Source organism: Meles meles, chromosome 6 (genome assembly GCF_922984935.1).
Source record: "Meles meles chromosome 6, mMelMel3.1 paternal haplotype, whole genome shotgun sequence".
Taxonomy (NCBI): Eukaryota; Metazoa; Chordata; class Mammalia; order Carnivora; family Mustelidae; genus Meles; species Meles meles.
In genome coordinates, this window is record NC_060071.1 from 73,988,646 (window position 1) to 74,016,417 (window position 27,772).

The following is a 27,772-nucleotide window of genomic DNA, read 5'->3' on the forward strand; positions in this document are numbered from 1 at the left end:
TAGTCAAATTTATACATTCTTCCTATATAGTATGGGGGTTGTTTCTTTCTTGGAAAATTCTTTCCTACTCTAATGCCATTATGAATTTTTCCCCCAGATTTTCTTCCAGTGTTTTATCTAGGTTTATTTTTCACTTTTAACTCTTTTATCAATATCGCTTAATGGACTTATTTAGTGTAAGGAGCGAAGTAAGGAGTCAACATTTTGTTTTTCCCCGATGTCTAACCTGCTGTCTCAAATCCATTTTTTAAAAAATATTTTATTATTTGACAGAGAGATCACAAGTAGGCAGAGAGGCAGGCAGAGAGAGAGGAGGAAGCAGGCTCCCTGTGGAGCAGAGACCCTGAGGTGGGGCTATATCCCAGGACTCTGGGATCATGACCTGAGCCAAAGGCAGAGGTTTTATTTATTTATTTTTTAAGATTTTATTTATTTATTTGACAGATAGAGATCACAAGTTGGCAGAGAGGCAGGCAGAGAGACAAAGGAGGAAGCAGGCTCCCTGCTGAGCAGAGAGTTCCATGTGGGGCTCCATCCCAGGACCCTGGGATCATGACCTGAGCCCAAGGCAGAGGCTTTAACCCACTGAGCCACCCAGGAGCCCCTCAAATCCATTTCTTAATAAGTTCTCTGCACAGTTTTGAAATGTCACATTATTGGGGTCTAAAAATTACTGAATCTATAAGTTGAAAACAATTGGATGGTAAATTTATGAATTAACTCAGTCATTCTTGGCATATTTAAGGAACTATCTAACACAATAGCAAAAATAACGTGTGCTTACTATGTGCTAGGTCCTGCTCTGAGTGTGTTGCATGTACTTGCTCATTTAATACACACAACCATGGTATAAGGTAGGTGCTATTAGCTTCATTTACAGATAAAAACACGGAAGCGCAGAGAGGTCACGCAACTGCCCTCCAATCACACTGCTTGTGAGTGGGAAAGCCACAATTTGAACATAGGCAGGTTGACCTCAGAATCCATGCTTCTGTCCACATTCTCTATTACCTCCACTGGGTAGAAGATACTCTTGTGTGTGCTTCCCAGATTGTTCTAAGAACTTCACATAAACTGATTTCGCTGACTTGTCACAACAATCCTAAGATGTAAGCACTGTTCCTGTCTCCATTTTGAGATGAGCAAACGGAGGCAAAGCATAGCTGGAAGATAGAAAGAGAAAGGGGAGGGGTGAGATGAGTCCAGAGAAGGAGGAATTTTGTTCTGTGTCTTTAGAGCAGCAAGGAATCACAACAGTATGTGAATCAGGGCTCACCCGCTCAGGTTTGGTTTTTGTGAAGTTCTCTGGGAACAGCATGGAGAGTGGTGAGGGGGAGGGGCTGCAGAATGGGTGTAGGGAGACCAGATCCCGAGCTCAGACCATGCTGCAGGGTCCGCCTACCACAGGCAGCCATCCAGTGATGGGTAGGCTGTACCCACAAGGCATGAGAATGACTACCATCTGGGGCAGCATTCATGTACCGGGGACAGAACTCAAAACAGGTACTTATAGTATTTACACTTTTCAAAGGAAACCAAAGTGCCTGGAGGTTGAGTACCTTGCCTCTATTGGCCCAGCTAGTGGGTGCTAACTCCCAGTCACAAACCCTTCCCTCTTTACTCACGCAGATTGAGTCCTTCAGATGCTGGAGGGCTGACTCATGACAGCCTTGAAAATTGGATTTAGCAATTCCTTTACCATCCTCTCTTCTCAGAGCTGGAGAGAAATCAAGGAGATTTGATTGATGATATTAGTAGATGAGCTTCTATTGTCATACACCATTAGGTCTTTTAAGAGTTTCTTTTTCAGTTGAGGTTAACTTTTCTTCAGACTTCGGCATGTCCTATTGAGGTTACGTTGTGAATCCTTGTAACTGCTTTTGCCCAGGTGAAGGTCAAGTTTGGGGCCCACTGTATTCTGTGGTGCTATTAACCGCCCTCTCTCCCTGCAGATCCGAGTGATGGTGGACCTCTGCAACAGCACCAAGGGCATCTGCCTCACAGGTAGGCCGGCCTGGCACTGAGCGAGAGGGGTTCACACTGCACACACGTGGGCTCACCAAAGGGCCAGGGCAGAATGAACACCTAGGAACTCTAAGGGTTATAAAAACACATGTTGGTTTACTTTTACCAGATTTTTTTAAAAAAGATTTTATTTATTTATTTGACAAAGAGAGAGAGATCACAAGTAGCCAGAGAGGCAGGCAGAGAGAGAGAGAGGGGGAAGGAGGCTCCTCGCTGAGCACAGAGCCCCATGCAGGGCTCGATCTCAGGACCCTGAGATCATGACCCAAGCTGAAGGCAGAGGCTCAACCCACTGAGCCACCCAGATGCCCCTTACCAGATGTTTTTAATGAGCTCAATATCAATTGAAATATAATTATGGAAAATAATATTTTTGGTATTACCATAGAAATATAGCCATGAAAAATAACTAGGTCTTGGATAATTAGAAACGTGTGGTACCTTGAAATGGGGCCATCGATGTTTTCCTTATTCACATGACTTTTTTTTTTTTTTTTATTTATTTAATTGACGGAGAGAGATCACAAGTAGGCAGAGAGGCAGGCAGAGAGAGAGGAGGAAGCAGGCTCCCCGCGGAGCAGAGAGCCCGACGCGGGGCTCGATCCCAGGGCCCTGAGATCATGACCTGAGCCGAAGGCAGCGGCTCAATCCACTGAGCCACCCAGGCGCCCCCACATGACTTTTTAAAAGAGAAAAAAAAAGGGATATTCTCTTATCAGAAGTAATTGTTTCCTTATACATATGGCATGAACAGGAAGTTCTAGAAGCAAACTGCTAATTAGTCAAGAAAATATTATGAAGAGTGCTCTGTGTGTGGTGTCTACTGTGTGCTAGGTGATATGGGGGGTTATGTCACAGCTCCCCTCCACTCAGGAAATCAAGGAGGGGAGAGAGGGAATCAACAAGGAGGCACAGCAAGCCAAGGGACACAGCATGGCTAATGGGTTGGGCGGGGGAGGAGGAGCGTGCTGTTGATACGACAATGTACACCTACCTGAACCTAAGGTGTCCTGCCTCCTGCCTGAGGTGGGGGGGTGCCTGATTGCTGCCTGAGGGGAGCTGGGTGCTTGATTCCTGCTTGAGATGAAGTGCCTGCCTCCTGCCTTCAGAAGCTTGGGGCAAGGAAGAACACAGACCCAGAGAGGTCACCTAATTTGTTTTACCCTAGACCAGAGAAGGCTCTGGCCAGGCCCAACGATGGGCCTACGGAGCCTGATATCAGACACAGCTATTTCCATCCTCTCCCCCATTCTGAGGAAATTGGGGAATGATTTTTGCACTAAAAGTCTACTATGGAGTAAATGCACAGCTCTCATGAACTTTAAAACATAACCAGAAGACTTTGAAGCCTGATGAAGCTTCTGTTGATCCTTCTCCATGTCTGCCCTCAGGCCCGGGGGATGTCCCATGGACCGAGCACACTGGTGGAGGTTGAGAAACCCTGCAGTGTGTGTCCAGCCATGAGAAACCCCGTCCTGCGCGCCAGCGTTCTCCCCACGACCGCCCATGACCTGCCCTGCACTGGGAGCTCAGTGCAAGTTTGGTGAACGACTAAACCAAAGGTTTATGGAAGTGATTAAATTGGGGGCAGTGGGCTGGTAAGAAAGACATTTCCCTGAAGAACCCTGGGTCCAAGTCTGCCTCTTGTTTGCTTAGTTTAGTTTTAGCGAGAAAAGCTATAATCCTGTGGCTTATGGGAAATGCTAATTGAATTACTCAAGTCACATTTCGACCCTCAAAGAAAATTAAATCTCTTCGGAACAGCTTGGTCCTTCATTCTGAAACTCTTGTGTCTTACGCACCTTTCTTTCATCTTTGAAAGTCCTTTTCAGAGCTCCTCATATGACAGTAATGAGCACTAGAGAAATGCTCAGATGGATGGAATTACAGGCACAAAAGTCCTGTTGAGAGGCACAGGAAAAGCCTCCTCCTTTTTGATATTTATTATAGAAGTGCTAGAAGGAGAGCCGGGCTGTTCAGTGAATGCCGGTGGAGCTGTGGAGACCACTTAGGGAAGATTAGGGGTGGGGGTGGGGATCCCATCTGTGCTGGAAATGGGTTGAGGAAGTTGTTCTTTGGTACCTCGAAATCTTGTCAAAAGCCAGCACCTTCTCCTTTCATGCCAGCTTGAAGCTGGGCCCCCTTTTAACACAGAAGGCTCTTCAATTAAAACTTGGGTGTGAAACGTACAAGTTGCCAAGCGAGGTTGTATCTTGGGATAGACCACAGTGTCTGGACAGAGGGCAGAAAGGTGACAGGATCCAGGACTGCATTGGCAGCTACAGGGGGAAGGGCAGAGAGCCTTGGTCCAGAGCCCCAAGAAGATACTGGCAGGAGCTGCTGCCAGAGTGGACCCCGGGCTTGGGGCCTGAGGCCTGAGAACAAGGTCCAGCTTTACAGGGGACTCAGCTTTGAAAAAGCAGGCACTGTAACTCGAGGCTAGTCTAGCTGTGACCATGAAACCCCATCCCTGTTCCCTTTTCTGGACGCAGCTCATTGCTCTGGGGACAAGGACAGATGTATGCAGCCAGTTACCCGTCAGGCAAATAGTGAGAGGGCAGTTCAGGAGCTAGAGCAGGTAAGGGTTTTGCTAGTGCACATTTTGTGCTTTTAGTACAAATGGCGTGCTTTTCTGGATGCATCCCATCCCGAAGCCCAGATTTCCTGGGACCCCAGGAACATATTTTCTGGAATAGCAGGTGTCTCAAAGAAGGCAGGTTCTTGGGTTCTTCACCTCCAGTGGACTCAGAGCATAGGCTTTTTTGGAAAATCTCACAACTATGACATTACTGACCTGCCTATCTGGGCAGAGGCGCTTCAAATCCACATTGCCCACTCTCCTTATGGCCAAGGGGCTCCAACCCTGTGATGACACTCCTTACAGCTCCTTACCCTGTAACCCGGCAGACACGGAGAAGTGATCCCAGCCGCCACGGAGGGTGGCCTCATGTCACTCTTTTCTGGCCTTCCAGAAAGCTGTACCGACAGATGAGAACTGGCACTTGAAGTAAAACCTATTGGCCATCCATACCCTAAACCTTGAAGGTTGCCGTGCCATGGTCCAAAGTTGAAATGCACCGAACAGATGGGATTGGACCAAAGCTGCAGTTTAGCGGGGACATGGGAGGAAAGATGCCTTTCCAAATTAGGTGGCCTGAGACTGGCCCAGCAGTTGGTTGCAGGGGAAGCCACAAAGATTGTACTGGTGCACACAGGGTGGGTCTTGAGGCCTCCGAGCTGTGGCCAGGGCAACGCTGGTAAACTGACAGTCTGTTCTCAGAAACAGCTGGTGTTTGCTCACACTCTCGCTCAGCCAGCCTCACTGAGCAACTAGCCTGTTGTTCTAATTGGTAAGTTCCAGTTCCACATGCGAGAACTAGGGCCCTCTCAGGCCACCCCTGAAGGACAGCCAAGCACTCCTGACTCCCAGGGGAAAGGGGAGCCACACTCCCTTTGGCTAGAGCTCCCGTCTGGCCCTGAAGCTGTGGCTGGCTGGCCCAATCCCAAGCCCCCGGGGAGTCCCTGCTGGGAACAGGAAAGGAGGAGAATCAGGACCATAGGCCCCACAGGCGCCAGACCTGGCTTTATCATGCTTAGGGAGCTGCCTCCTTTTCTCGCCCTTTCTAAAGCAGCTGAACCAGACCTCCCTTTCTGACATGTTTCTATTTGGATTTTTTTTTCTGATTTTTTTTTAAATTTCTTTTCAGCGTAACAGTATTCATTGTTTTTGCACCACACCCAGTGCTCCATGCAATACGTGCCCTCCCTAATCTATTTGGATTTTTATTTGGGGCTTCTTTGTGTTCCACTATGGGCGAGACTTCGGGAAATGTGATCATTCCTTCCTCATAACTGTTGTGCCTGTGTTTCCTGTCTACATCGAAATCCTTCTCTTTGCTAGCAGCAGAGTTTATCCGAGGGAAAAAAAAAGTCAAGAAGTTACCAGTTATTGTAAGGACAGAGGGATGTATTTGTCAAGGTAGGTTAGGACAGGCTCTGGTAGTGATTAAACCACAAAATCTCAGTGGCATAATCCAGCAAAGGCTTTTTTTCTCCACGAAGTCTGGACAGTCCAAGTTGGTTCTGGGCACTCCGGGATCCCAGTATTGCCATCCTGTGGTTCTGTCATGTCAATGCCAGTCACCACCACTCCTCTCTGATCTCTCTCAGCAGAGTGGCATTGTTTCGCCTTGCATGACCATCCACAGACCTCCGATTTACATAACTAGGGCCACTGTGGGTCAGTCTTCGATTTCAAGGAGAAAAAAAAAAAAAACAAACTCTAAGCGGCTCAGCTCCTCCAGCATCCGCCCACTTCTCACCGATTCTGCTTAGGAATGTGGGTTGGGGCAGTCAGAGCCCGCTGCGGTAATGAAAATTCAGGGCCCCTTCTTCAAAAAGCAGGAAAAGGGCTTCCTCCTTTCTTTAATGGTTTTACTCTCTATGCTATGGCAGGGCTTTTTATTTGCTATTTAGTGTCATACTCCTCAAGGTGAGGGATGCTCACAGAATGGGTACAGGCCCTCACAAGCACAGGAGACCCCACTCGGTGACGAAGGCATGGAGGACACATGTCGGACCCAGGCCCCCTCCTGCGTGGAAGGTCGTAGCAGTCTCTAACCAGGCAGGGAGCGGGGCAGACGCATCAGAATCTCGGGAGGCAGCAGAGAACTTGTCCTGCGGGAGCCAGGAGGCAGTGGGAAACAGGGAGACAGTGGGAGGCAGGACCATATGTGAACCAAGTCTCCAAGTCCCAGAGACATTCTCCATGGTCCCATCGCTCCAGCCCCGCATACGGTGCTAACATGAAGTTGGCTGTCCACGTGTATCCCCAGGGTTTCTATTATTCAAGAAGAGAAGAGTTAAGAGCTAAGAAAACATCCTGATAAACAGTTTTCTCAAGACCCAGTTGGCACATACTATTTGATATTTGACATTAGTATAATGACACATATTTGGGGCTTCTTCCAGGTGTAAGTGGCCTTTGGGCAGCTCTGTAGGCATCCTGAGTGGGCATCAGGATACAGGCTCACCATCACTATAGCACTTTGCTTCTGGGCTCTTTGGAAGTGTTTGTCTCCTTTCTCTTCTGAAATTCTCTTTTCAGGTTCAGGGCTCAGGACCTCCTGGATTCCCTCCTGTACCTTCGGTTCAGTCTCTTTCCTGGTGCCTCTTCTATCACCCACCTCCCTCCAGATGTGGTGTTATGTCCCCACCCCTACTCCATCCCACAATTTGGCTCAAATTTTACTCTTGCCTCCAGACTAATAGCTCTCAGGCATTCTAGGGTCAGGGACCCCTTTAGGACTCTGTTGATAGTGACTGATTCTTTTTCCAGAGACGTTTCACATCTGGTCGAGGTTCCCCAGGACCGCCGGCTTCCCAGTCACCTGTGGTGCCTGGTGAAAAAGCACTTTCCTGGGCCCCACTCTAAATGTAAACTGAATTAGATTCTCCAGCTAGGGTCTGGGTAACAAGCATTCTAGGTGAGTCTATGGACTCAGATGACTGAGAACTATAACCATAGGTGTCAATGATCCTCAGGTCAATGTCAGGAAATCCTAATCTAAACATTTTTCCAGGGGTGCCTGGGTGGCTCAGTGGGTTAAAGCCTCTGCCTTCGGCTCAGATCATGATCCCAGGGTCCTGGGATCAAGCCCTGCATCGGGCTCTCTGCTCAGCAGGGAGCCTGCTTCCTCCTCTCTCTCTGCCTGCTTCTCTGCCTGCTTGTGATCTCTGTCTGTCAAATAAAAAAATAAAATCTTAAAAAAAAAAAAAAAAAAACCTCATTTCTCCATAGCAACATTCTTGGCCATGACAAAAGTGCCCTAAATATACAGCTCTAGACAGGACCTCTCTCCAATACTCCTGCTTCATAGAAATGGTTATTGGACTGTCCTGAGACCTCTTGAAACCTATATAGACAGCTGATTCCTGCTTGATGAGCTTTTATCCAATCTGCACATCTGAATTTGGTTCCATCTGTAGTTGGGAATAATGACTGATTTCTTCTGCCATCTATCAGCTCTTCCCATCACCTCCTTACGTGTGTACAAGCATGTGCCATCTGGGGGTAAAATCATGTCACCACAGGCTACAGTGACCCTAGAAAATGTGGTACCATTCTCACCAAATCATTTTTGCCCAAAGTGGGACTGCATGTATAGAAAGAATGCATTCAAACACTTCTTCCAAGAGTCGTCATTCTCTTTCCATCCATATCCTCAGTTCCCCATCATCTGCGAGTCCTCCTCTCTTGCCCCCTACCCAATCAGACATGGAGCCCTGCTCATTCTTCTGCTGAAATACCTCTTGAATTTCTAGCTTTCTCTACAACACTACAGTTACCAACCAGTTTGTCCACAACCTTGCCCCTCATTTTAACTACAAAGGGTTTTCTCCCCACCCCACCTCTCTTTCTCTCTCTCTTCTTTATCCCCAGTTGTATACAACTTCCATCTACAGAGAGGATTTCCAAAACACACTGATTTCATGGTATCATCCCCCAATTAAGGCCTACTGTGGCTCCCCACTGCCTTGCAGATACCACCTACACCTCTCCTTTCGGTGTTCAAATGCCCCACACCCGCCCCGCCCAGTACTGACTCAGCCTCATCTCTACACACATACCAGGTTGGCCAGTCTTCGTCCTTTCACTCTCCCTGACTCGTGCAAGTTTCCACCCCCGTGTCTTTGCTCCTGCGGTCCCCAACCTGAGCTGCCCAGCCCTCACCCCTGTGGCCATGCCAGGCCCATTTTTTCTTCAGCACCACAGCTCAAACCTCACACGCTCTGGAAACCTTCTCAAACTGCCATGTGCCAGACTGCCACAGTAGTCCTTGGAGGGACTGCTTCTCTATAACTCCCTCCCTCGCGTTTCATTGTAGTTTCAGAGTGTCTACCTTCTCCAGCTAGATTGTAAACACCAGAGACACAGGGACCAAGATTTCTGCTGCCTGGTAGACTTTAGTGCCCATAGGAAGTGCTTAGTAAATGGCGGTTTTATGAAAAGTGATAGGCTTGGATTTGTAGAACGACCTTTCTACTCCAATATGGGTAATCATCATATATGTTCTGGAAAAACAGAAGGACCTCAGCTGCTCATGTTATAAGCCCATTGGCTTGTCCGAGTGCTTAAATAAAATAATTGACAATGAGACTCTCCTATTTGTGGAAGCAAAATTGTTTTGTTGGATTATGTGTAAATGGTTCATCTGAACCCCTTAGATCCTTGGGTAATTACACACTAAGCAAGATGTTTGTTACCTGATCTGGGCCCTCAATTGTTCTCAGGCTATTTCGTGCAACAGAATAGAGACCTGAGAACCAGTTATGTTCTCAGTTGCCCTAGGTGGCCTGGAGGAAAAGCGCTGACTGGCTGGATGAGAGCTCTTGGGACTGCTTTCTCATGACCGCCAGACATCAGCCCTGCAATGACAGCACCACCATTTCCTGACGCTTACCTGGGCCCGGGCTGCACTAGCGCCCTCCTGCGTTCTTACCAAGCCTCATTTAATGAAGCTGACTGCTTGAGAGATGACTGACTTACGAATCTATGGTGAAGCCCACACAGAAATTATTCTTAGTCCATTGAAACCTAAGCAAAAGTGGGTTTGACTGGAAAATTGTTGAATTGCTTTCAAGGATCTTTTGAGTGAATATGCTGAGTTCTTAATAAAAGGCGTGGAGTGGTTGCTTAGGGCCAGTAGATGGTTAGTAATTATTAGGAGGGGAAGGTGCCCTTGAATTTGGGGGTTGTGGTGCTGGCTTCACTTTCTTCCAGCCATGCTTTATCATCTAAATTTGTTTTTTTGTTGTAGGACCCCCTGGCCCACCAGGTAAGAGCCCATGGATTTTCCCACTTCCTGGGGAATGGGGGGGGGGCTAGTTCCCCAGGATGGCTCAGAAGGGATTGAGGTGGGAAAGGGGGAAGAACATGAGTGTGCTCCCTCCTTGTCTCTACCCAAATCACGAGCTCTTCTGTCCCCTCCCACTCAAGAATGTACCATTACCATTCCCTCCTGTTACTGCAAAGGGGTAGGGGGGAAAGCAAAGGTGGAAAAGGAAGGGAAGTGGGAGGAGAAGATCTGGGAAAGGCACTGATGCCCGTCCAGTTTCACTGGCTAAAGTAAATCCCATTAAGCTCAGTGACGATTTTTTAAGAGGGTCTCATTTCCCGTGTTTTGACGTAGGACCTCCAGGAGTCGGTGGGCTTCCAGGACACAATGGATCAGATGGAGAGCCTGGTCCCCAGGGCCCAAAAGGAGAAAAAGGAGCAACTGGAAAAAGAGGAAAACTGGGTATTTGGGCAACTTTTCTAGTTAATCCCCTATTGCTTGTCTCAATTATCACTTTTCGGATGGGCCCAAGAGGAATATAGTGGGGAGACGGTGTTACCTCTTTGCCTGTGGGACTGGTTTAACTCTCGTCAGGAAGCCGCTGTGGGCTGAGTTGCCATGGGCATGCTTTTGAGTGCAGTCCTGCAAAGGTTTACATCTATCTGGAGGAGCAGCCTCCCTGGGAACTGATTCCCGCTCTTCTGCTCACTCTGAGGCAGATGGAGGGATGGAAGGGGTGGAGCAGGCAGCCCTGGGGAGGGATGCTGCAGGGGCTTTGGGACAGCCTCCGTGTGTGCTGACACCCAAGTTCTTTTGAGGCTCAGGTCCTGCCCCGCCCTCTCGCTGCCTCCTCCTGCCCAGCAAATCCTTCTGTCTGACGGAGTGTCAGCTGGTTGATGCCCGCCGCAGGTGTTCTCAGCTAGAGGAGTAGCTAGAACTGTTTGAGTAGCAGGCCCTCCTCGGGCTGGTACTTGGATCACGTGGTCCCTGCAGCCGGCGTCTCCTGTCCTGGCATCGTCCGATGATGACACCGGTATGGCTGACATCCCCGGAGGGGTTCTGCTTCTCTGCACTGAGGAGCAGCATGGCCGCAACTTGAGCTTAAGCCCTGGAAACATCTGCGTCGGACATGTCCGGGGAACCGTGAGAAGCAGGGGCTGGTGCGAGGCCCAGCGGGAGGCTGTGGGCCGGGGTAGGCAAGTTCTGAGGGGCTCTGAGCTCCAATGCTGGGCTGTCTGTGGACAAGGCCAGGAACATGCCCCGATGTGAGCTGGCCTGTGACATGGTGGGGGCCCCACTGCCGGGGGGAGGGACGCCCCAGGAGGCTACCGGGCAGGCCTGGCCCTGAGCCACAGCAGTCAGGACTCTACCAAACCCTCTTGTTTATTTTCAGCCTCTTAGCTCTGCCTCGCCAACTCACCTAGATAGGCCCGGGGCTAGAATAACTACTAGACCACTCTTCCAGATGACACGGTACCCTCTTCCAGCACCTCTGCTCTTCTAAGCACTTTAAGTGAGAACCAGTGGAAAGGGAGACAATTGTTAAATGGTTCTGCCATTCGGTCAAGCCAACATGCTCTTGTTCCCGGGGGCTGCCTCTGAGGATGGGCCCACGTGGTCCCAGTCAGCTCAGTAAATGCTAGCCATTCCAGCTTTAATTATGGACCAGTAATGGGCCCTTACATGTTGGATAATCATCGTAATTATAAATGAGCATCGGCGGCGAATAATGATGGCCGTCAGTGTGCAGACATTTGGTTTATCCCAGAAAGGCCCCAGAAAGGTAGTCCAGTCCTGAGGATCCAGCAATGGAGATTCTGAGGGCCAACTGAGGGGAAGGAAACCTCGATGGTTCACTGGGTATGGAGCAGGTGGGAAAGGGGTGACTTTCAAAAAGCTTACAGACCGCTGACTTTGAAGAGGGGTGTTTGCTTGCCGCCCACGACCCAGTGAAGTCCCGACCGAACAAGCTCATTCATCGCTATAATGGTGGGTGCTGTTCTAGATGGTGCAGATCCAGAAGTGAAAAAGCCGACAAAATCCCTACCTTTGTGAAACTCCCATTCCATTCTGGGCAGAGGGACCATAAACAAACAAATAAGTAGGAAAGAATCAGCTGTTCCCCAGTGCTAAGTGCCACAGGGGAAACACAGTGTGAAGAGAGGGAATGACAAGTGTGTGTATGCAGGGGAGTGGGGGGTGGGCTGACTGCCGATTGGGAGGCCAGGTAAGGCCCCCTTGGGCCTTTGAGCCAACATCTGGAGGTGGGGAGAGAGGGAGCCACAGGCTATGGGGGGGCGGGAAGTTTCCAGCACAGTGTGTGAGGGCGATGTCCCCACAGGGTTTAAGGAGCAGCAGGGTGGCCAGGGCAGCCGTACAGAGGGGATGCAAAAAGTGAACCTGGTGGAGATGAGGCCAGAGAGATAGTGTTCAAGTCAGTTTGGTCCTGGCATCGTAAGAACTGTGGTTGGTACTCGGAAGAAAGTGGGAGGACTGGCAGAGGCGCAGAGAGCTGCCCTGCCTCGCCAGGAAAGGGAAGGAGGCAGCAGTGGAGCACTGAGAGGGGCCCAGGTCCACTTGTTGAGGGCAGGGGACCAAGTCCCACGGGACCTCCAGCAAAGATGCAAATGCTCCTTTGCAGCGGGCTTCCAGCACCGGAGGCCTCCGGGAGTCAGCGGCATTAGAAGGAGAAGCCCCGGCTAAGGTTGAGTAGAGAACCTGAGTCACAAAGGGCCCAGGCAGTTGTCCTTGCCCCAGGCCAGGGGAAAGGCAGCCGAACACCATCCTCCATGTACAAACACAGAGACTGTTTGACCAGCCCCGCTCTATGAAGAGGTTGTTGAAAGCACGGCTCCGCCATCAGCCAGCTGTGACTCTGACCTAGACCCTAAACTCCAGCATGAGGGTCCGGTCACCTTGTCAAAGCCCTGAATCTGTTCTTTCCTTCCTCTGCTTCCTTCCCTCATCCCATGATGGGTTCACATCCTACCCGACACTCAGTGTTCTTGAAGGGAGGGGAGACCAGAGCTGGTCAGGGGGCCTGGGCTTTGTTCAGAGAGCACTGAGAAGCCCCTGAAGGGTTGCAAGTAGGAGAAAGTGACAAGGTCAGGTCTGCTTTTCTAAAATGACACGGGGGATGCTGCCTGGAGGGCACACAAAGGGAGCAAGGACGGAAGGAGGGAGATGTTCAGAACCTGCTCAGGGTGCAGGTCAAAGGGATGGCAGGCTGGGGAATGGAGAGACTGGTGGAGCTGAGTGATATTCTGGGGAGAAATCAGCAGTACCTGGTGGTGGGTGGATATAAGGTGCCCAAGACTGACTCAGATGTTTGCCCCTGATGACTGCTGTGTCCCAAGTAGGGGAGCCCTGTATCAGCTCAGATTCAGGGAAACAAGCTTGGCTGAGCATGGGATGTGCTGAGTTTGAGGTGCCTTGAAATGTCCAGGAGGAGATGTTGGGGGACGTTGGAGATGCAGGCAGGTCTACAGTCAGAGGAGACCTTGCGGGCAGAAGTATGCATGAGGGGGCCACCTGAGGCAGTGGGCATGTGGGCATGGGCACCATCACTTTCAGAGGGAGCTAACAGGAAAGGAGGGTTGAGCCTTGAGAAGCAACAACGTCTAATGACCAAGTAGGACGGGGGTGAGCCAGCAAGGAGGCCAAGAACAGGACTGAGTAGCAAGTAGAATACCAGGAGAGGGTGGGACCATCTGTCAGCAAATATTTATTGAGCAGGTTCCCAGCCCTAGTAGGGAAACAAACAGATGCAGCCCCTATTCTGGAAATTTCCATCTTTGGTGGGAAGGCAGGAATTAGGAGTCGATAATCAAATCACAATGTGAGATACCTGTTTGAAGGAGAGAACAGGGGTTTAAGGGATACGGTACAGAGAGAGGGTGTCAGGAAGGTAAAGTATGAGGTCAGACTTGAAAGATGTGCTCAAGCAGAGGGTGGCCCAGGGGGAGTGCATGGAACCCACAGGGCCCAATAGGTATGACCGGGGGAAGGGAGATGTGCAACAAGATCTTCTAGAACCTTCTGATTAGTAGTCTGGGTCTCCTGATCAGCTCCCAGGAAGGCACTGCAGGGTCTCATATAGGATGTGACCTGCTGGGCCAGGGTCATGACTGTGGAGAAGGAAGCATTGTGGTTCCAGCTGAGAGTTCCAGGATCAATAGTGATTTGCCAGGCAGGGGTGGGAGAGAGGAGGAGTGGGTGTGCATTCCAGAAAGAGGGAACAACAAGTGCTGTTTCTAAAAACAGGAAAAAGAGCCTGTGTTCCACAGAGACAGGACTCAGGCTGGACTATGCCCTCTGGCAGGATTCTCTGAACAATAGTATGCAAATAGCTAATATCTATTGTCAGGCATGCTACCAAGTACTCTCTATACTTACTTCTTTTGGTCTTCGAAACAACCCTAAGGAGAGGGACATTTTTGTTGGCCATATTTTTTCCAGATGAAGAAGCCCTATCTTTCTGTTTCTCAAACAGGCCAAGCCCACTCTTGCCCTAGGACTTTTGCACTGCTATGCCCACTGCGTGGCACACTTTCCCTGCTCTTCCTTCAGGTCTCAGGTCTGTTGCCACCTCTCAAGTTTATCCCCCACCTCTATGTCTAGTCCCTGCCTCACCAACATGGTTACTCCTGGACCCTTGCTTTTAAACACGGCTTAAAACCATGAAGTTAAAGGCTAGAGGGACTGGCCCCCAGCTGGGAGGGTGGCGTCCCCGATGTGCCCCAGAGCAGGAGCAGACAGGAAGGAGGCCTGGCCTTGGGAGCTAGTGCCATTAACTCCCGCAGGACGTGGGGCAGTGGACTCCCTCCCACTGCAGCCTACTGTGGAGTCTGGTAGGGAGGGCGCGAGATGCCCTTCCGAGATGCCTGGAGGATGCGTACCAGAATACACAGCTCAGAGGGGAGCAGCATGGCAGGCAGGCAGAGATGGCTTTGTGTCTCTTATTTCCTGTTCTCTGGGCAGAGGAGGGCAGTGGAAGGAGTCCCGGGCACACCAGCCTCAGTCCCCGACTGCACCACGGCCTCTCACGGTCACTTAACGATCCAGCCTTTGTCCCATCTGCAGACTGAGGAGGTCGGGTTCCCACAACCGTAACATGGTTTCCATTTTTTGGAATAGTCTGCTCCAGTCGGGTGAGACTCAGTAAACAGCTGATGAATGAAGACTGCACACGTGCACGTGGGAATGGGAAGAGTAGAGCCTACCTTCCATCGGTGAGGCTTCCCGCCCAGGTGAAGGAGAGGCCGGATCTTACACACAGCTCTGGAGGTGTAGCTGGTTTTTCTTTTTTTCCCCCCTCTCTTTTTTGAATTAACTTTTTATTTTAATTCCAGTTTAGTTAGCATACAGTGTTATATTAGTTTCAGGTGTACAACACAGCGAGCTGGTTTTTCTGTTCTGAAGACGCTTTATGCATCCCAAGAGAAAGCTGAACTTCCCTGTGAACATAATGGACTAGTGGGGCCCCATGTAGAAGATGGGTTGTTTTGTAGGGCTAAGTGTATAAGGCACAAGAGAGAGAAGTGAGACCAACATCTTAGAAATAATCAGAGGGAAGCTGTGGAGGGTGTTGCAGTGGGAGAAGAGAAAGACCTAGCTTGGAGGGACTGCTAGTGAGACGGGATGCTGGAGGGGACCCAGGCTGGGTGCGTGTCTGTAGGAGGCAGCAGGGAGCCACTGTGGGCTCTTGAGGAGATGAAGAACATGATGAAACCTGGGTATAGAGCACTAGGCTGACCACTGTCTCCAGGAGACTGAAGTATCAGAGAAAACCCTGGCTTTCTGACCTTGGCAATGCTGAGAACAGTGGAATAGCATGGAGCCAGAGCCTGACATGGTTTGAGTCCCTGGCTCTAGCTGTGTGCCCTTGGGCAAGTTACTTAATCACTCTGTGCCAGTTTCCTCATCTGTAAAATGGGAACGATAGTAGTATCAACCTCTTCAGGTCATTTAGAAGATTAAATGAGAGACATATATAGAGCTTAGAAGAGGGACTGGCACACAGTGAGTGCCCTGTTAGTGTTAACTATTGTTTCCAAAACTTGTTGTTGTTTTTTTTAATTTTATTTTTTATTTTTTATTTGTTTATTTACAGCATAACAGTGTTCATTGTTTTGGCATCACACCCAGTGCTCCATGCAGTACGTGCCCTCCCTATTACCCACCACCTGGTTCCTCAACCTTCCACCCCCCCGCCCCTTCAAAACCCTCTGGTTGTTTTTCAGAGTCCATAGTCTCTCATGGTTCATCTCCCCTTCCAGTTTCCCTCAACTCCCTCTCCTCTCCATCTCCCCATGTCCTCCATGTTATTTGTTATGCTCCACAAATAAGTGAGACCATATGATACTTGACTCTCTCTGCTTGACTTATTTCACTCAGCATAATCTCTTCCAGTCCCGTCCATGTTGCTACAAAAGTTGGGTATTCATCCTTTCTGATGGAGGCATAATACTCCATTGTGTATATGTACCACATCTTCCTTATCCATTCATCTGTTGAAGGGCATCTTGGTTCTTTCCACAGTTTGGCGACCATAGCCATTGCTGCAATAAACATTGGGGTACAGTTTCATCTTCATCTGTATCTTTGGGGTAAATACCCAGCAGTGCAATTGCAGGGTCATAGGGAAGCTCTATTCTTAATTTCTTCAGAAATCTCCACACTGTTCTCCAAAGTGGCTGCACTAACTTGCATTCCCACCAACAGTGTAAGAGGGTTCCCCTTTCTCCACATCCTCTCCAACACACGTTGTTTCCTGTATTGCTAATTTTGGCCATTCTAACTGGTGTCAGGTGGTATCTCAATGTTGTTTTAATTTGAATCTCCCTGATGGCTAGTGATGATGAACATTTTTTCATGTGTCTGATAGCCATTTGTATGTCTTCATTGGAGAAGTGTCTGTTCATATCTTCTGCCCATTTTTTGATATGATTATCTGTTTTGTGTGTGTTGAGTTTGAGAAGTTCTTTATAGATCCTGGATATCAACCTTTTGTCTGTACTGTCATTTGCAAATATTTCTCCCATTCCATGGGTTGCCTTTTTGTTTTGTTGACTGTTTCCTTTGCTGTGCAGAAGCTTTTGATCTTGATGAAGTCCCAAAAGTTCATTTTCGCTTTTGTTTCCTTGGTCTTTGGAGACATATCTTGAAAGAAGTTGCTGTGGCTGATATCGAAGAGGTTACTGCCTATGTTCTCCTCTAGGATTCTGATAGATTCCTGTCTCACGTTGAGGTCTTTTATCCATTTCGAGTTTATCTTTGTGTACGGTGTAAGAGAATGGTCGAGTTTCATTCTTCTACATATCGCTGTCCAGTTTTCCCAGCACCATTTATTGAAGAGACTGTCTTTTCCATTGTGTATTTTTTCCTGTTTTGTCGAAGATTATTTCACCATAGAGCTGAGGGTCCATATCTGGGCTCTCCACTCTGTTCCACTGGTCTATGTGTCTGTTTTTATGCCAGTACCACGCTGTCTTGGTGATCACAGCTTTGTAGTAAAGCTTGAAATCAGGTAACGTGATGCCACCAGTTTTGTTTTTGTTTTTCAACATTTCCTTAGCAATTCGGGGTCTCTTCTGATTCCATACAAATTTTAGGATTATTTGCTCCAGCTCTTTGAAAAATACCGGTGGAATTTTGATTGGAATGGCATTAAAAGTATAGATTGCTCTAGGCAGTATAGACATTTTAACAATGTTTATTCTTCCAATCCAAGAGCATGGAACAGTCTTCCATCTTTTTGTGTCTTCTTCAATTTCTTTCATGAGTGTTCTGTAGTTCCTCGAGTACAGGTCCTTTACCTCTTTGGTTAGGTTTATTCCCAGGTACCATATGGTTCTTGGTGCTATAGTAAATGGAATCAATTCTCTAATTTCCCTTTCTGTATTTTCATTGTTAGTGTATAAGAAAGCCACTGATTTCTGTACATTGACTTTGTATCCTGCCACGTTAGTGAATTGCTGTATGAGTTCTAGTAGTTTGGGGGTGGAGTCTTTGGGGTTTTCAATATAAAGAATCATGTCATCTGCAAAGAGAGAGAGTTTGACTTCTTCCTTGACAATTTGGATACCTTTTATTTCTCTTTGTTGTCTGATTGCCGTTGCTAGAACTTCTAATACTATGTTGAACAAGAGTGGTGAGAGTGGGCATCCTTGTCGTGTTCCTGATCTCAACGGGAAGGCTGCAAGCTTTTTCCCATTGAGGATGATATTTGCTGTGGGTCTTTCATAGATAGATTTTATGAAGTTCAGGAATGTTCCCTCTATCCCTATACTTTGAAGCGTTTTCATCAGGAACGGATGCTGGATTTTGTCAAACGCTTTTTCTGCATCAATTGAGAGGACCATGTGGTTCTTCTCTCTTCTCTTATTGATGTGTTCTATCACATTGATTGATTTGCAAATGTTGAACCAACCTTGCAACCCAGGGATGAATCCCACCTGGTCATGGTGGATAATCTTTTTAATGTGCTGCTGGATCCTGTTTGCTAGGATCTTGTTGAGAATCTTTGCATCCATATTCATCAGTGATATTGGTCTGAAATTCTCCTTTTTGGTAGGGTCTTTGCCTGGTTTGGGGATCAGGGTAATGCTAGCTTCATAAAAAGAGTCTGGAAGTTTTCCTTCTGCTTCAATTTTTTGGAACAGCTTCAGGAGAATTGGTGTTATTTCTTCTTTGAAAGTTTGGTAGAATTCCCCAGGGAATCCGTCAGGTCCTGGGCTCTTGTTTTTTGGGACGTTTTTGATCACTGCTTCAATCTCATTACTAGATATCGGCCTATTCAGGTTGTCAATTTCTTCCTGGTTCAATTTTGGGAGTTTGTAGTTTTCCAGGAATGCATCCATTTCATCTAGGTTGCTTAGCTTCCAAAACTTGTTTTTCACCCAGAGGGAAATCTAAGTTGAAATGCCTATAGTCATAAAAAAAAAAAAAAAGAAGAAGAAGAAAAGAAAGAAAGAAAGAAATGTCTGTAGTCATTTGAAAAAAACCGACTTAGATGTGGAGAGAAGAACTAAAGAGACTTGAATGTGGTCAGTTTTGCAACTGGCATCTTCTATGACATTTGACATTGCCTCAAAACCAAGCTTTTGCTTTTTTCCCCCATCTGTGTCTCACTTTCTCACTAAGAGTTAGTACTGCACTGTCTTCTCTAAAAATCAAATCCTCCAGCAACAGAAAGAAATGCCCTCCTCTGTATTCATCCCAATCTTGGGACTGGGTTTTATGTGACACCCCCGAACCCGTTTTGCCCCCTGCCTCAGTCAGTGACAGATGGTCCTCCCAAAAATAAGCTGTCCTCCTTCACCCCCTGCCAGGAAGATGCTGGAGTTGACCCCAGCCACGTCAGGCAACCCCCAACGGTAAAGCTGGTGAGACAGTTTGTTTTGAGTGGGCACCACGGGGGAAGGAAAATAGCAGAGAGCCACTCCTAGCCAACGAGGAGGGTGAGCAGAATCCGGCCTTTCTTCCCTGCAGAATGTGCTGACTCGAAGCCGTCCAGGACTCAGCCGGAGGCACTGTGCGGGGTGGGGGGGGCCGGCTGTGCACTGTGTGACAGTCAGGATGGGGAAGTAAGTGCTCCCCTCCGGTCCTCCCATGGTGGATGGGATGAGGCGGTGCTGGACCTCAGCGGGGCCACTGCCAGGGCACCGCCAAGGCAGGCAGAGAGGAAACTGTCATGAGAGAAAGAGACTCTATGGAGACAGAACATCCCCCGCCCTTCCTTAAGGAAAGCAGAAAAACCATCGTGCGTGCCCAGTGGAGAGTCCAAATACATTCTTAAGCGAAGGACTTTAGTATCTTTAGCTTCAGAGTCTCACCCTGTGGGGGGCATCAATACCACCAGCGCATTCAGGCAGGAGCGGTTTCCTGTCTCACACTAGGCCTTTTTGAGAAAGAGAAGGCACAAGAGGGACAATAAAGGGGAAATCGGATGCTGATGCAGAGAGGCTCTTTGTGACTAGAATAAAAGCCTGAAAGAGAAAACCCCGAAGTAACGAAGTAAGGGCAGGACACCAGTCCCCTGAGCACTGCGGAACAGGGTCATGTGAAACCTGTGGAAGGTATTCCTTGTCCTCCACGCAGTGTGGCCGACTCTATGGCAATGTTCTCGTCTTTTGTGTCCTTCAGATAATGCACGAAATTGCCCATTTAAAATCCCCACAAAAGGACGTCCTCCTATGCAGAGTGCCCTGAGGAAGGGCTCTTCTCCAGTGAGAGCGCCACTTCCCAGCGAGCGGTCCCGGGGGCCGGGGGGCGGGGGGCGGGGCTTCCATGGGGCTGCGAACTAGGCCTGCGCCTCCCCACCCGGCACCTGCCCCCCCCCCCCCCCCACGGAGGGGCGGCCACGCTCCTCTCCGAGCCCTCTCCCGCCGCGTCCCCAGCCCCTCCGTCAGCACCGCGCCCACCCGGCCGCGCCACCACCACTGGCTGAGGCAGGAAACCCCAGCCTCTTTCTCCCCACGTCAGCGGAATCTCATGGTTTTCGGGAAGATGTGGTTTTCGTGGTTGGCTGAAATCTGGCGAACGCGTCTTTGTGCGCTGCGTTGCCCGACAGTGATCAATACTTGAAGGTTCTTGAGTACGCTGCTGGCTTTTTGGGGGTGGTCCGCGTAGGGTCCCTTGAATTGGGAGGAGCAGATGCCACATGGAGTGTGTGTACCACTTCGGAAAGGTGCTAAGAGCTCCAGATGGAGGTTTTAGGGAATATTGCCTCTGATGGCAGCGCAGACTCTTCCAGCACGATCTGTGATATGATGGGATGTAATAAACTGCCCACTGCTGACAGGACTCCAGAAGAGCCGGTCAGGGAGTGTGGAGAGGCTTCTAGGCTGGGACCTGGGGTTAATCTGGATGACCTCCAAGGTGCCTTCCAATCCCAAATTCTCAGATTCCAAAATCACTGTCCCAAGAGAATCTGAGAATTTGGTACACACAGTATCTCAACATTTTCTGAGATCTCTCTGCCTTGCCGGATGGGAATGAAGCCCTTTCCCTGTGCAGGCATGAGAGTTGTATAGTGAACTTCCCGTTTGTCCCTTCCCTGCCTTGTAGAGTTTCACCCTGCAGGTCATTGCTCAGCCAAAGACCCAATGACACCCGTCTGAAGTTCTCCAGAGCTCCGTCTGCACAACCGCCTTCTTCTGCCTCATGAATCCTAGCCACCTCTACCTCCCCAGAATCCAGCTTTTGTCACCTCACCTCAGTGAAATTGTGGGGCTCTATCTGGGTCACTCCCTCTGCAGCTGTCTGGAAACTAGCTGCCAGCATGACCAGGGCAGTCAGATCACACTCCTAGTTTCTTCCTTTCTGCCAGGGATCAGAATGCTGTGCATCCATAATCCATGCTGAGAGGGGCCACTGCATACTCTTACCTGCATCTAGCCGAGAGGGACCGGTCCACAGTTCTTGGAGTTAGGGCTCCCCAGGAACGGGGCAGACCGTCCAACCACACTATCACTATCTGTCTTAATGCTTGTGCTAGAACGACTTTACCCATTTTGCTCATTTGATGAAAAGCATTTTGCGTTGGAATGTCACAGAAGAGCACACAGGATCAGATCTCTGCTGCTCACTTAGCGGCCTCAGTGATGATGCGAGCCTGAGCTCCAGTTTCCCTATAATGAGAGTCAGGATGACTGAGCAGCCTACCACTCCAGGATGTTGTGAGGGAGAAACCAACAACGCAGGGCACAACACCCACCCTTCCGGACGCCACACACACCCCTCTGTGTGCTCCGTCCTTCCCGCAGGCAAACTTGGGCTCAGGACTTAACCTTCCTTCCACTCTTGCTGTGATTGCCCCTTTTCTGGTCCATTCCCTGTTGGCCCAGCCAAAGGTCCCTAAGATATTCAGAAGAGTCCCCTGGAAATATGAGTCTTTAATGAGTTTATATCATGCTGTCATCCTAAAATGGCCACAGAGTCTTAGGTATTTGGTTGTTGAAGCTCCTTCACCCTAAAAGTGCAAACTGTGATACGATATTACAAAGTGGGGTACCAGAATTTCTTGCACTACAGGCTAAGAAATCATTTCCTCCCTTCAGGGCTGCCTGGAGCCACAGGAACTCCAGGGGAGAAGGGAGACCCTGGTGAGCTGGGCTTGACTGGAAATGAGGGCCCAGCAGGGCCAAAGGGTGACAAAGGAGACAAAGGGGACGTGTCCAATGATGTGCTCCCCACAGGTAAGCGGCCGGGCCCAGAAATTGGCCTAGTTTTTAGAACAAACACTGCTTGAGTCTTCTCTCCTTATCTGCTTTATGTGCCCATCTGCTTTACAGCATGTTTTAGAATTCTGTGCTTTCAAAAAGGAGAAAACTGTGCATGCTATCCCAACCTTGGTGAGACAAAATCTGAGATCTAAGCAGAAGTAGTTTAGATAATTCCAGTCCAAACATCATGGTTAGATTGAATGAGGATGAAGGGAGCTTCCTTTTCCCAAATATCTATTAAGTCTAGCACAACCTAGAATAAGACGAGTAAGCAAGCAATTTAAGATACGTCAGAGGACAACTGACAGAAAGCTCAGGCATTTTCCTCACAGTCCAGGTGGGGACATCTTCAGATCTTTATCCTAAACATTTTGACATAGAATTGGAGCAAACTTGGTGGCTGATCTCCTTTTCCTGGTTTCCAACCCAGGCTCAGAGCAGACAGTTGGCACCTGGGAGGGGCGGGGTTTGTAGAGACTCAGCAAACCACAGAAAGACATGGTGGAAAGAGTAGGTGACAGCCGATGGTCATGGACAAGGAAGAGGCAGAAGAATTTTATAAGCACAGTACTTCAGAGACCACTTCTATCATAAAAATATAACTATCCTTATGTATTCAATAAATATTTTTGAGTGTCAAAGAACACCGTTTATGAATTAGCAACTTTGCTAGGAGCTGGGAATATGAAGATGAAAGTGAGACAGAACATCTGTCCCGAAGAAGCTGCGATGGTAGATGGTCGAGAACAAAGACCCTGAAGCAGTTGCCCATCTAGCCACTCAAAATGTGTTGAGCACCTACTGTTTGCCTGGTACTGTGCTAAGACCAAAGCTCAAATTATGTTTAGCCTGATTTATTTCTTAAACAGGGAGGTTGCTGTACAAAATACATAAAATTTAAGAAGTGTTTTGATGGGATCAAATATAGGTGAATATACTTTGAAAACACGAGACCATGTTATACTTCAGTTATATAGGAATTTATACATCCCAACTGCCATACTCCCCTATGCCCCTTAACAAGTGAGGGGTGTTGACAAACGATTCAGGAAAACTGCATCCCTGTGTGTACCCCAATTCCAGAGAGCAGCCAGAGCTGAGTGTTCGCTGGCCAGACAGCAAGCAAAGCATCTGAGGGTGGATCTTGTCTGCCCTGCCTACAGGTCTCTAGCCCTTTCAGAGTGGGCTTGGACTTGCCTCTAGCCTCTGGGACCCTGGCTTGCCCCTAGACAGCCTACAAAGGCTTATCTAGTCTGGCCGGGAAGAGGCAGCTAATAAGACCTGAGATCACCAGTCAGCTCAGGACAGGAGGGTAGAACCAAAGAGCTAAATGGCCCAGCCTCATGGCATCCTTGTGAATGGTCCAGACAATAGCACCTGCAAAAGTCTGCACCCATGTGCAATGGCCATCTAAAGTCAGAGCACTCACACCAGTGACCTCGGTGTCTTCTCACGGGACACGACAGGGAGGATGAGACTCAGCCTGGAAATGAAGAAACAGGCTCAGAGTGTTAAGCTGTCTGCCCAAGGTCACAGGCCCAGCAGGCTCGCCTGATTTCTTCTACCACACAGAGCGGTGCTTCTCACACCTGGAGGCATATGAGGAGGCTCTCAAAAATACAGACGACCTGTTGTCATTTGACGTAACTGTTCTGGATGGGGTCCCAGCACTAGAATTGTATTAAATCTCCTTAGGGGACTCTAATAAGCTGTCAGGATTGAGATCCTCCAACAAGGCGGGTGAAACCAGCACAGGCTTTGTCGCGAGACACACCTAAGGTTCAGTTCCACCCCTGTTCCCAGTTGTGACCTTGGGCAAAGCACTGAACTTCCCCAAGACTCAGGTCACGACGGGGCTACTAATACCATCTCACAGATGGTTGGAAAGAACAATGGGGAGGAGATTTGTAAAGTTCTTAGCACAGTTCCTGGCACAGAGTTGGAACTCAACGTCTTCTATGGCTGCTTCCTCAACGTTGCATGGACAAGTTCTAGAATGCAGTTACGTCCGGGAAGGGGGCGCTCAGCCATCCTCCCTGGGGCTGCTCATTCTCCTTTCCCCTGGGAGAAACACATCTCTGTTTATGGCTCTTGAATCAAATTCTCTCCCCGCCCCCCTTCTCTCTCTAGGTGCTAAAGGTGACCAAGGCCCACCTGGACCCCCTGGACCCCCGGGCCCTCCAGGTCCCCCAGGACCCCCCGGAAGCAGAAAATCTAAAGGCCCTCGGCAGCCAAACATGTTCAATGGCCAGTGTACAGGTCACTAGCCCCTGCCCCGGGGAACCCAACTCTTTGGCTAATGATCCCAAGGGCTCAGGCTTCACCCATGCTTTGCAACCAGATTTCTTAAACAGAGGCTTTGCCTAAAGCAAGAGCTCCCCTGTGTATCAGGCCAGTGGGCTGCTTTGGTGCTCTGCCCTTGGGGTGAGAACTTGTAGCAGGTTTAGAATTGGGCCCCCCACAACCTCGCCTCCTCAACCTCCCCTCATTTATTCCCAGACTGTTCCTCTTCCTTGCCAAACCCACCATCCCGCTCCCCCAAAACAGTCTCAGAGGCTAAGCCATTTGCTCTGGGAGCGTGAAGGGCTTGGCTTATGTTGGGGAGATGAGGGGGGGTTTCAGCTTGGTTACCCCCCCCCCCATGGTTCTCCAGTTGTGTCCTCTCCGCCACTCCGCTTTGCATGCTGACCATGGTGCTCAGTGCTTAGTTTGCTAGAGGCTCACAGCAATGACATGATATGCCAGTCGGTACTGCCACCAACTTAGAGAGAGTGCCGAATCCTAACCACTAGACCACTAGGGAAGTTCTGCCACCAACTTAGAGATCCCAAACTGAAATGCCCAGGAGCTGTGTAGCTTGCCCAAGGCCACTCAGTAAGTGACAGATCTGGGACTCACATCTGCTGGGCTCTAAAGCTCTGCTCTGGGAGCTTCTTCCTTTCAGAGATGGAAAGTCACACTTTGGGACTAAGCCAACCAAGGGCAAAGGGCGCCTGATCTCTGGAAGGCCAAGAGGACTTGCCTGTGGGTCAGTTGGTTCCAGAGGTGGCCACAGGACTGAAAGCTAATTACAAATGAAAAAAATACTTTTTTATTTTTTAAGATTTTATTTATTTGACAGACAGAGATCACAAGTAGGCAGAGAGGCAGGCAGAGAGAGAAGGGGAAGCAGGCTCCCTGCCTAGCAGAGAGCCCGATGCGGGGCTCGATCCCAGGACCCTGGGATCATGATGAGCCGAAGGCAGAGGCTTTAACCCACTGAGCCACCCAGGCGCCCCAATGAAAAATACTTCTAAGGTGAGGCAAGAACTCCCCCTCTGAGAGGGCTTCACTGCCGTTCAGCATCACCCTCTCCGTGAGCATCAATTCTTTGTTCAGCTGCCCTTGGAGAATGAGCGGAGCAGGAACCTTCGCCTGGAAGAAGGGGGGTTCCGACCTGAGTATTTGGCACAGGCTGTGTCAGCCAGGATGGCGGTGCGGGGAGAAGCAGCCGCCCCTGCCTCTCCGCCTACTGAGAGGCTGGTCAGCAGGGTGTAGGCCACAGTGTTGTGAAAATTGCTTAAATGAGAGGCCGTGGTCTTCCACTCTGCCTCCTAGAAATGAGTCCTCGGTTGCCAGGCACCGTGCATCTGAACTTGGCCCTCTTTCCTCCTCCAATTCCATTTCTTTAAGCCCCCTCTTGCCTCTGCAGCTTTAGAAGCAGGTTGGTACAACACGAATTAATAGAGCCTTTTCTTCAGACTAAGAACAGGAGGGTCTCTCTGTCCCTTTCCGGAGCAAAACCCACGTTCCTGAACAGAAACTCCAGATGAAACTCAGTGGCAGCAGGAGTCATCACACTGTCCCCAAGACTGCTCTCATCAGGGGACAGGAAGATTTCAGGGAAACACAGGCTCAATCCTGCTAGAAAGCAGCTTAGAGTACAGGGGGTCCTGACCTTTATTTTACTGATAAAGAAACCTCTCTAGATTATTCTGTGAGCTTCCTTTGGGACAATGAGGCGCCCCTAGCACCTAACTAAAAGGTGATTTGAACCCCTCAGAATTGTTCTAGGCAAGTGGTCTGAACTCCAGAAAGCTTGACTTGTTCCCACCTGCCCCAGACCAGGTCCTTCTCCCCAGCCAGTCCACTCCCTCTGTCTTCATACTGGCCACCTTCCTCCCTTTTGTCCTGCTTCTGCCAACCCAGTACACCTCTTCACCAAAAGTCTGAATTATGCCCATCTGTTAAAGGGAACAATTACAACCCAGGTAGGATGGCTTCTAGCTCAGGTATGGCCTCAAACCAGCTGTGAGTCAGGTGCCTCTTGAGGACCCATGTCCCATAGACCTTCAAGCTAACAGGGGTAGGAAATGTTGGAGGGGAACTCAAACATCTCTGGGCTCCTTCTTCCTCTGTGGCTCCTCCCTTTGGCTGTCCAGGAAGACAAGGTAAAGGGGGCCACCACTATCATGAGGCCCTGTCAGCTTCCCTGAAAGTGTAAATCCTTCCAGGAAAATGCAATCCCTGATAGTGATACCACCAGGCCAGAGAGGCCAGGAAGCATCAGTATGGCTCTCCCCTCCCCCAACCCCAGAGTGCTGAGGGCTTGAACAGGCCACTTTTTCCCTTTGACTGACACCCTCTTGGGACTGCATTATTTTAGCAACTGTGATGATGGATAGTTGTTAGGAACTCCCCCAGCAGAGGGGAGGGGGCAGGTGGCGGGGAATTGAAAGCATTTGACTTGTTCCTTAACAGCAAGCAACTAAAAAATGCGTGGGCCTATTGTAAGGTGCTTGTAGGAGTAGAGCCTGGGGCGAAGTGGGGAAAGCACCAGTTATAAAGTTACAGGACTCTCCCTGTGCCGCCTGTGTTTGCTCTGATGATTGTCCTCGTCACTGTAGGTGAGACGTGTGCCACACCGAATGATGGTACCTTGGTTGGAAAGGCTGATGAGAAGGCCGGGGATCACCATTCTCCACCAACAGGTACGTGAAGAAGAGCGACTTGTTTTGAAATTCAGAAGTTGGATGCCTTCAAGTCACAATGAGTGATTTTCCTTTCTCTCCCTTCAGTAGAATCCGTGATCGCTTCCATCGGGAGTCCAACACAAGTACTGAAAGTTAGAGAGACATTTGGTACGTGGATAAGAGAGTCTGCAAACAAGAGTGATGAGAGGATCTGGGTGACGGAACATTTCTCAGGTACCTTCCCTTGGTGAGGAGGCCGATCTGTGTGGGGCTTGTGCCCATTCATCGGGTTCATTCTATGTCTGTGTATCTGAACCCTCTCCTGATTGGGGTCACACAGAGGGTCTTTGTTTTCCAAAGCACAAGTGAGTGGGCGGCAGACTTGTCTCAGTTGAGCCCACTGGGGATAAGCCTTGCAGGTCAGGTCCCAGGGGCAGCCCCAGAGTGCTCCCAATGTTGCTTATTCAGTTTTAGACGAAATATCCAGAAGGAAACAAATAGCCTTATGACGACAGCCTTATCAAGCTCAAAACCATAATATGGAAGAAATGTCAGAAACAAATTCTTGCGCACTGTCTGTCTTTCTTTAAGGAGAGCACTCATGGCCATCCTTCTGAGAGGTCTGTCAGACAGACAGCCCAGGGGAGAGGGTGAGGTACCCCCTTGCCTCCGATCACGACCCCAGTTGCGCGGCCCTGGAGGGACAGTTCAGGGACCACCATCAATGGTA

General features: G+C 49.3%; 1 protein-coding gene across 1 annotated transcript in view; it reads left to right on the forward strand.

The window, feature by feature from the left end:
* GLDN (gliomedin) overlaps window positions 1-27,772 on the forward strand; it is a 62,775-nt gene that overhangs the window by 27,573 nt on the left and 7,430 nt on the right. The window contains exons 2-8 of the mRNA XM_046010225.1: window positions 1,953-2,004; window positions 9,846-9,863; window positions 10,218-10,325; window positions 21,926-22,063; window positions 24,221-24,349; window positions 26,977-27,060; window positions 27,151-27,276. Of these exons, the coding sequence (XP_045866181.1) occupies window positions 1,953-2,004; window positions 9,846-9,863; window positions 10,218-10,325; window positions 21,926-22,063; window positions 24,221-24,349; window positions 26,977-27,060; window positions 27,151-27,276 (655 nt within the window). The remainder of the gene's footprint in view (window positions 1-1,952; window positions 2,005-9,845; window positions 9,864-10,217; window positions 10,326-21,925; window positions 22,064-24,220; window positions 24,350-26,976; window positions 27,061-27,150; window positions 27,277-27,772) is intronic.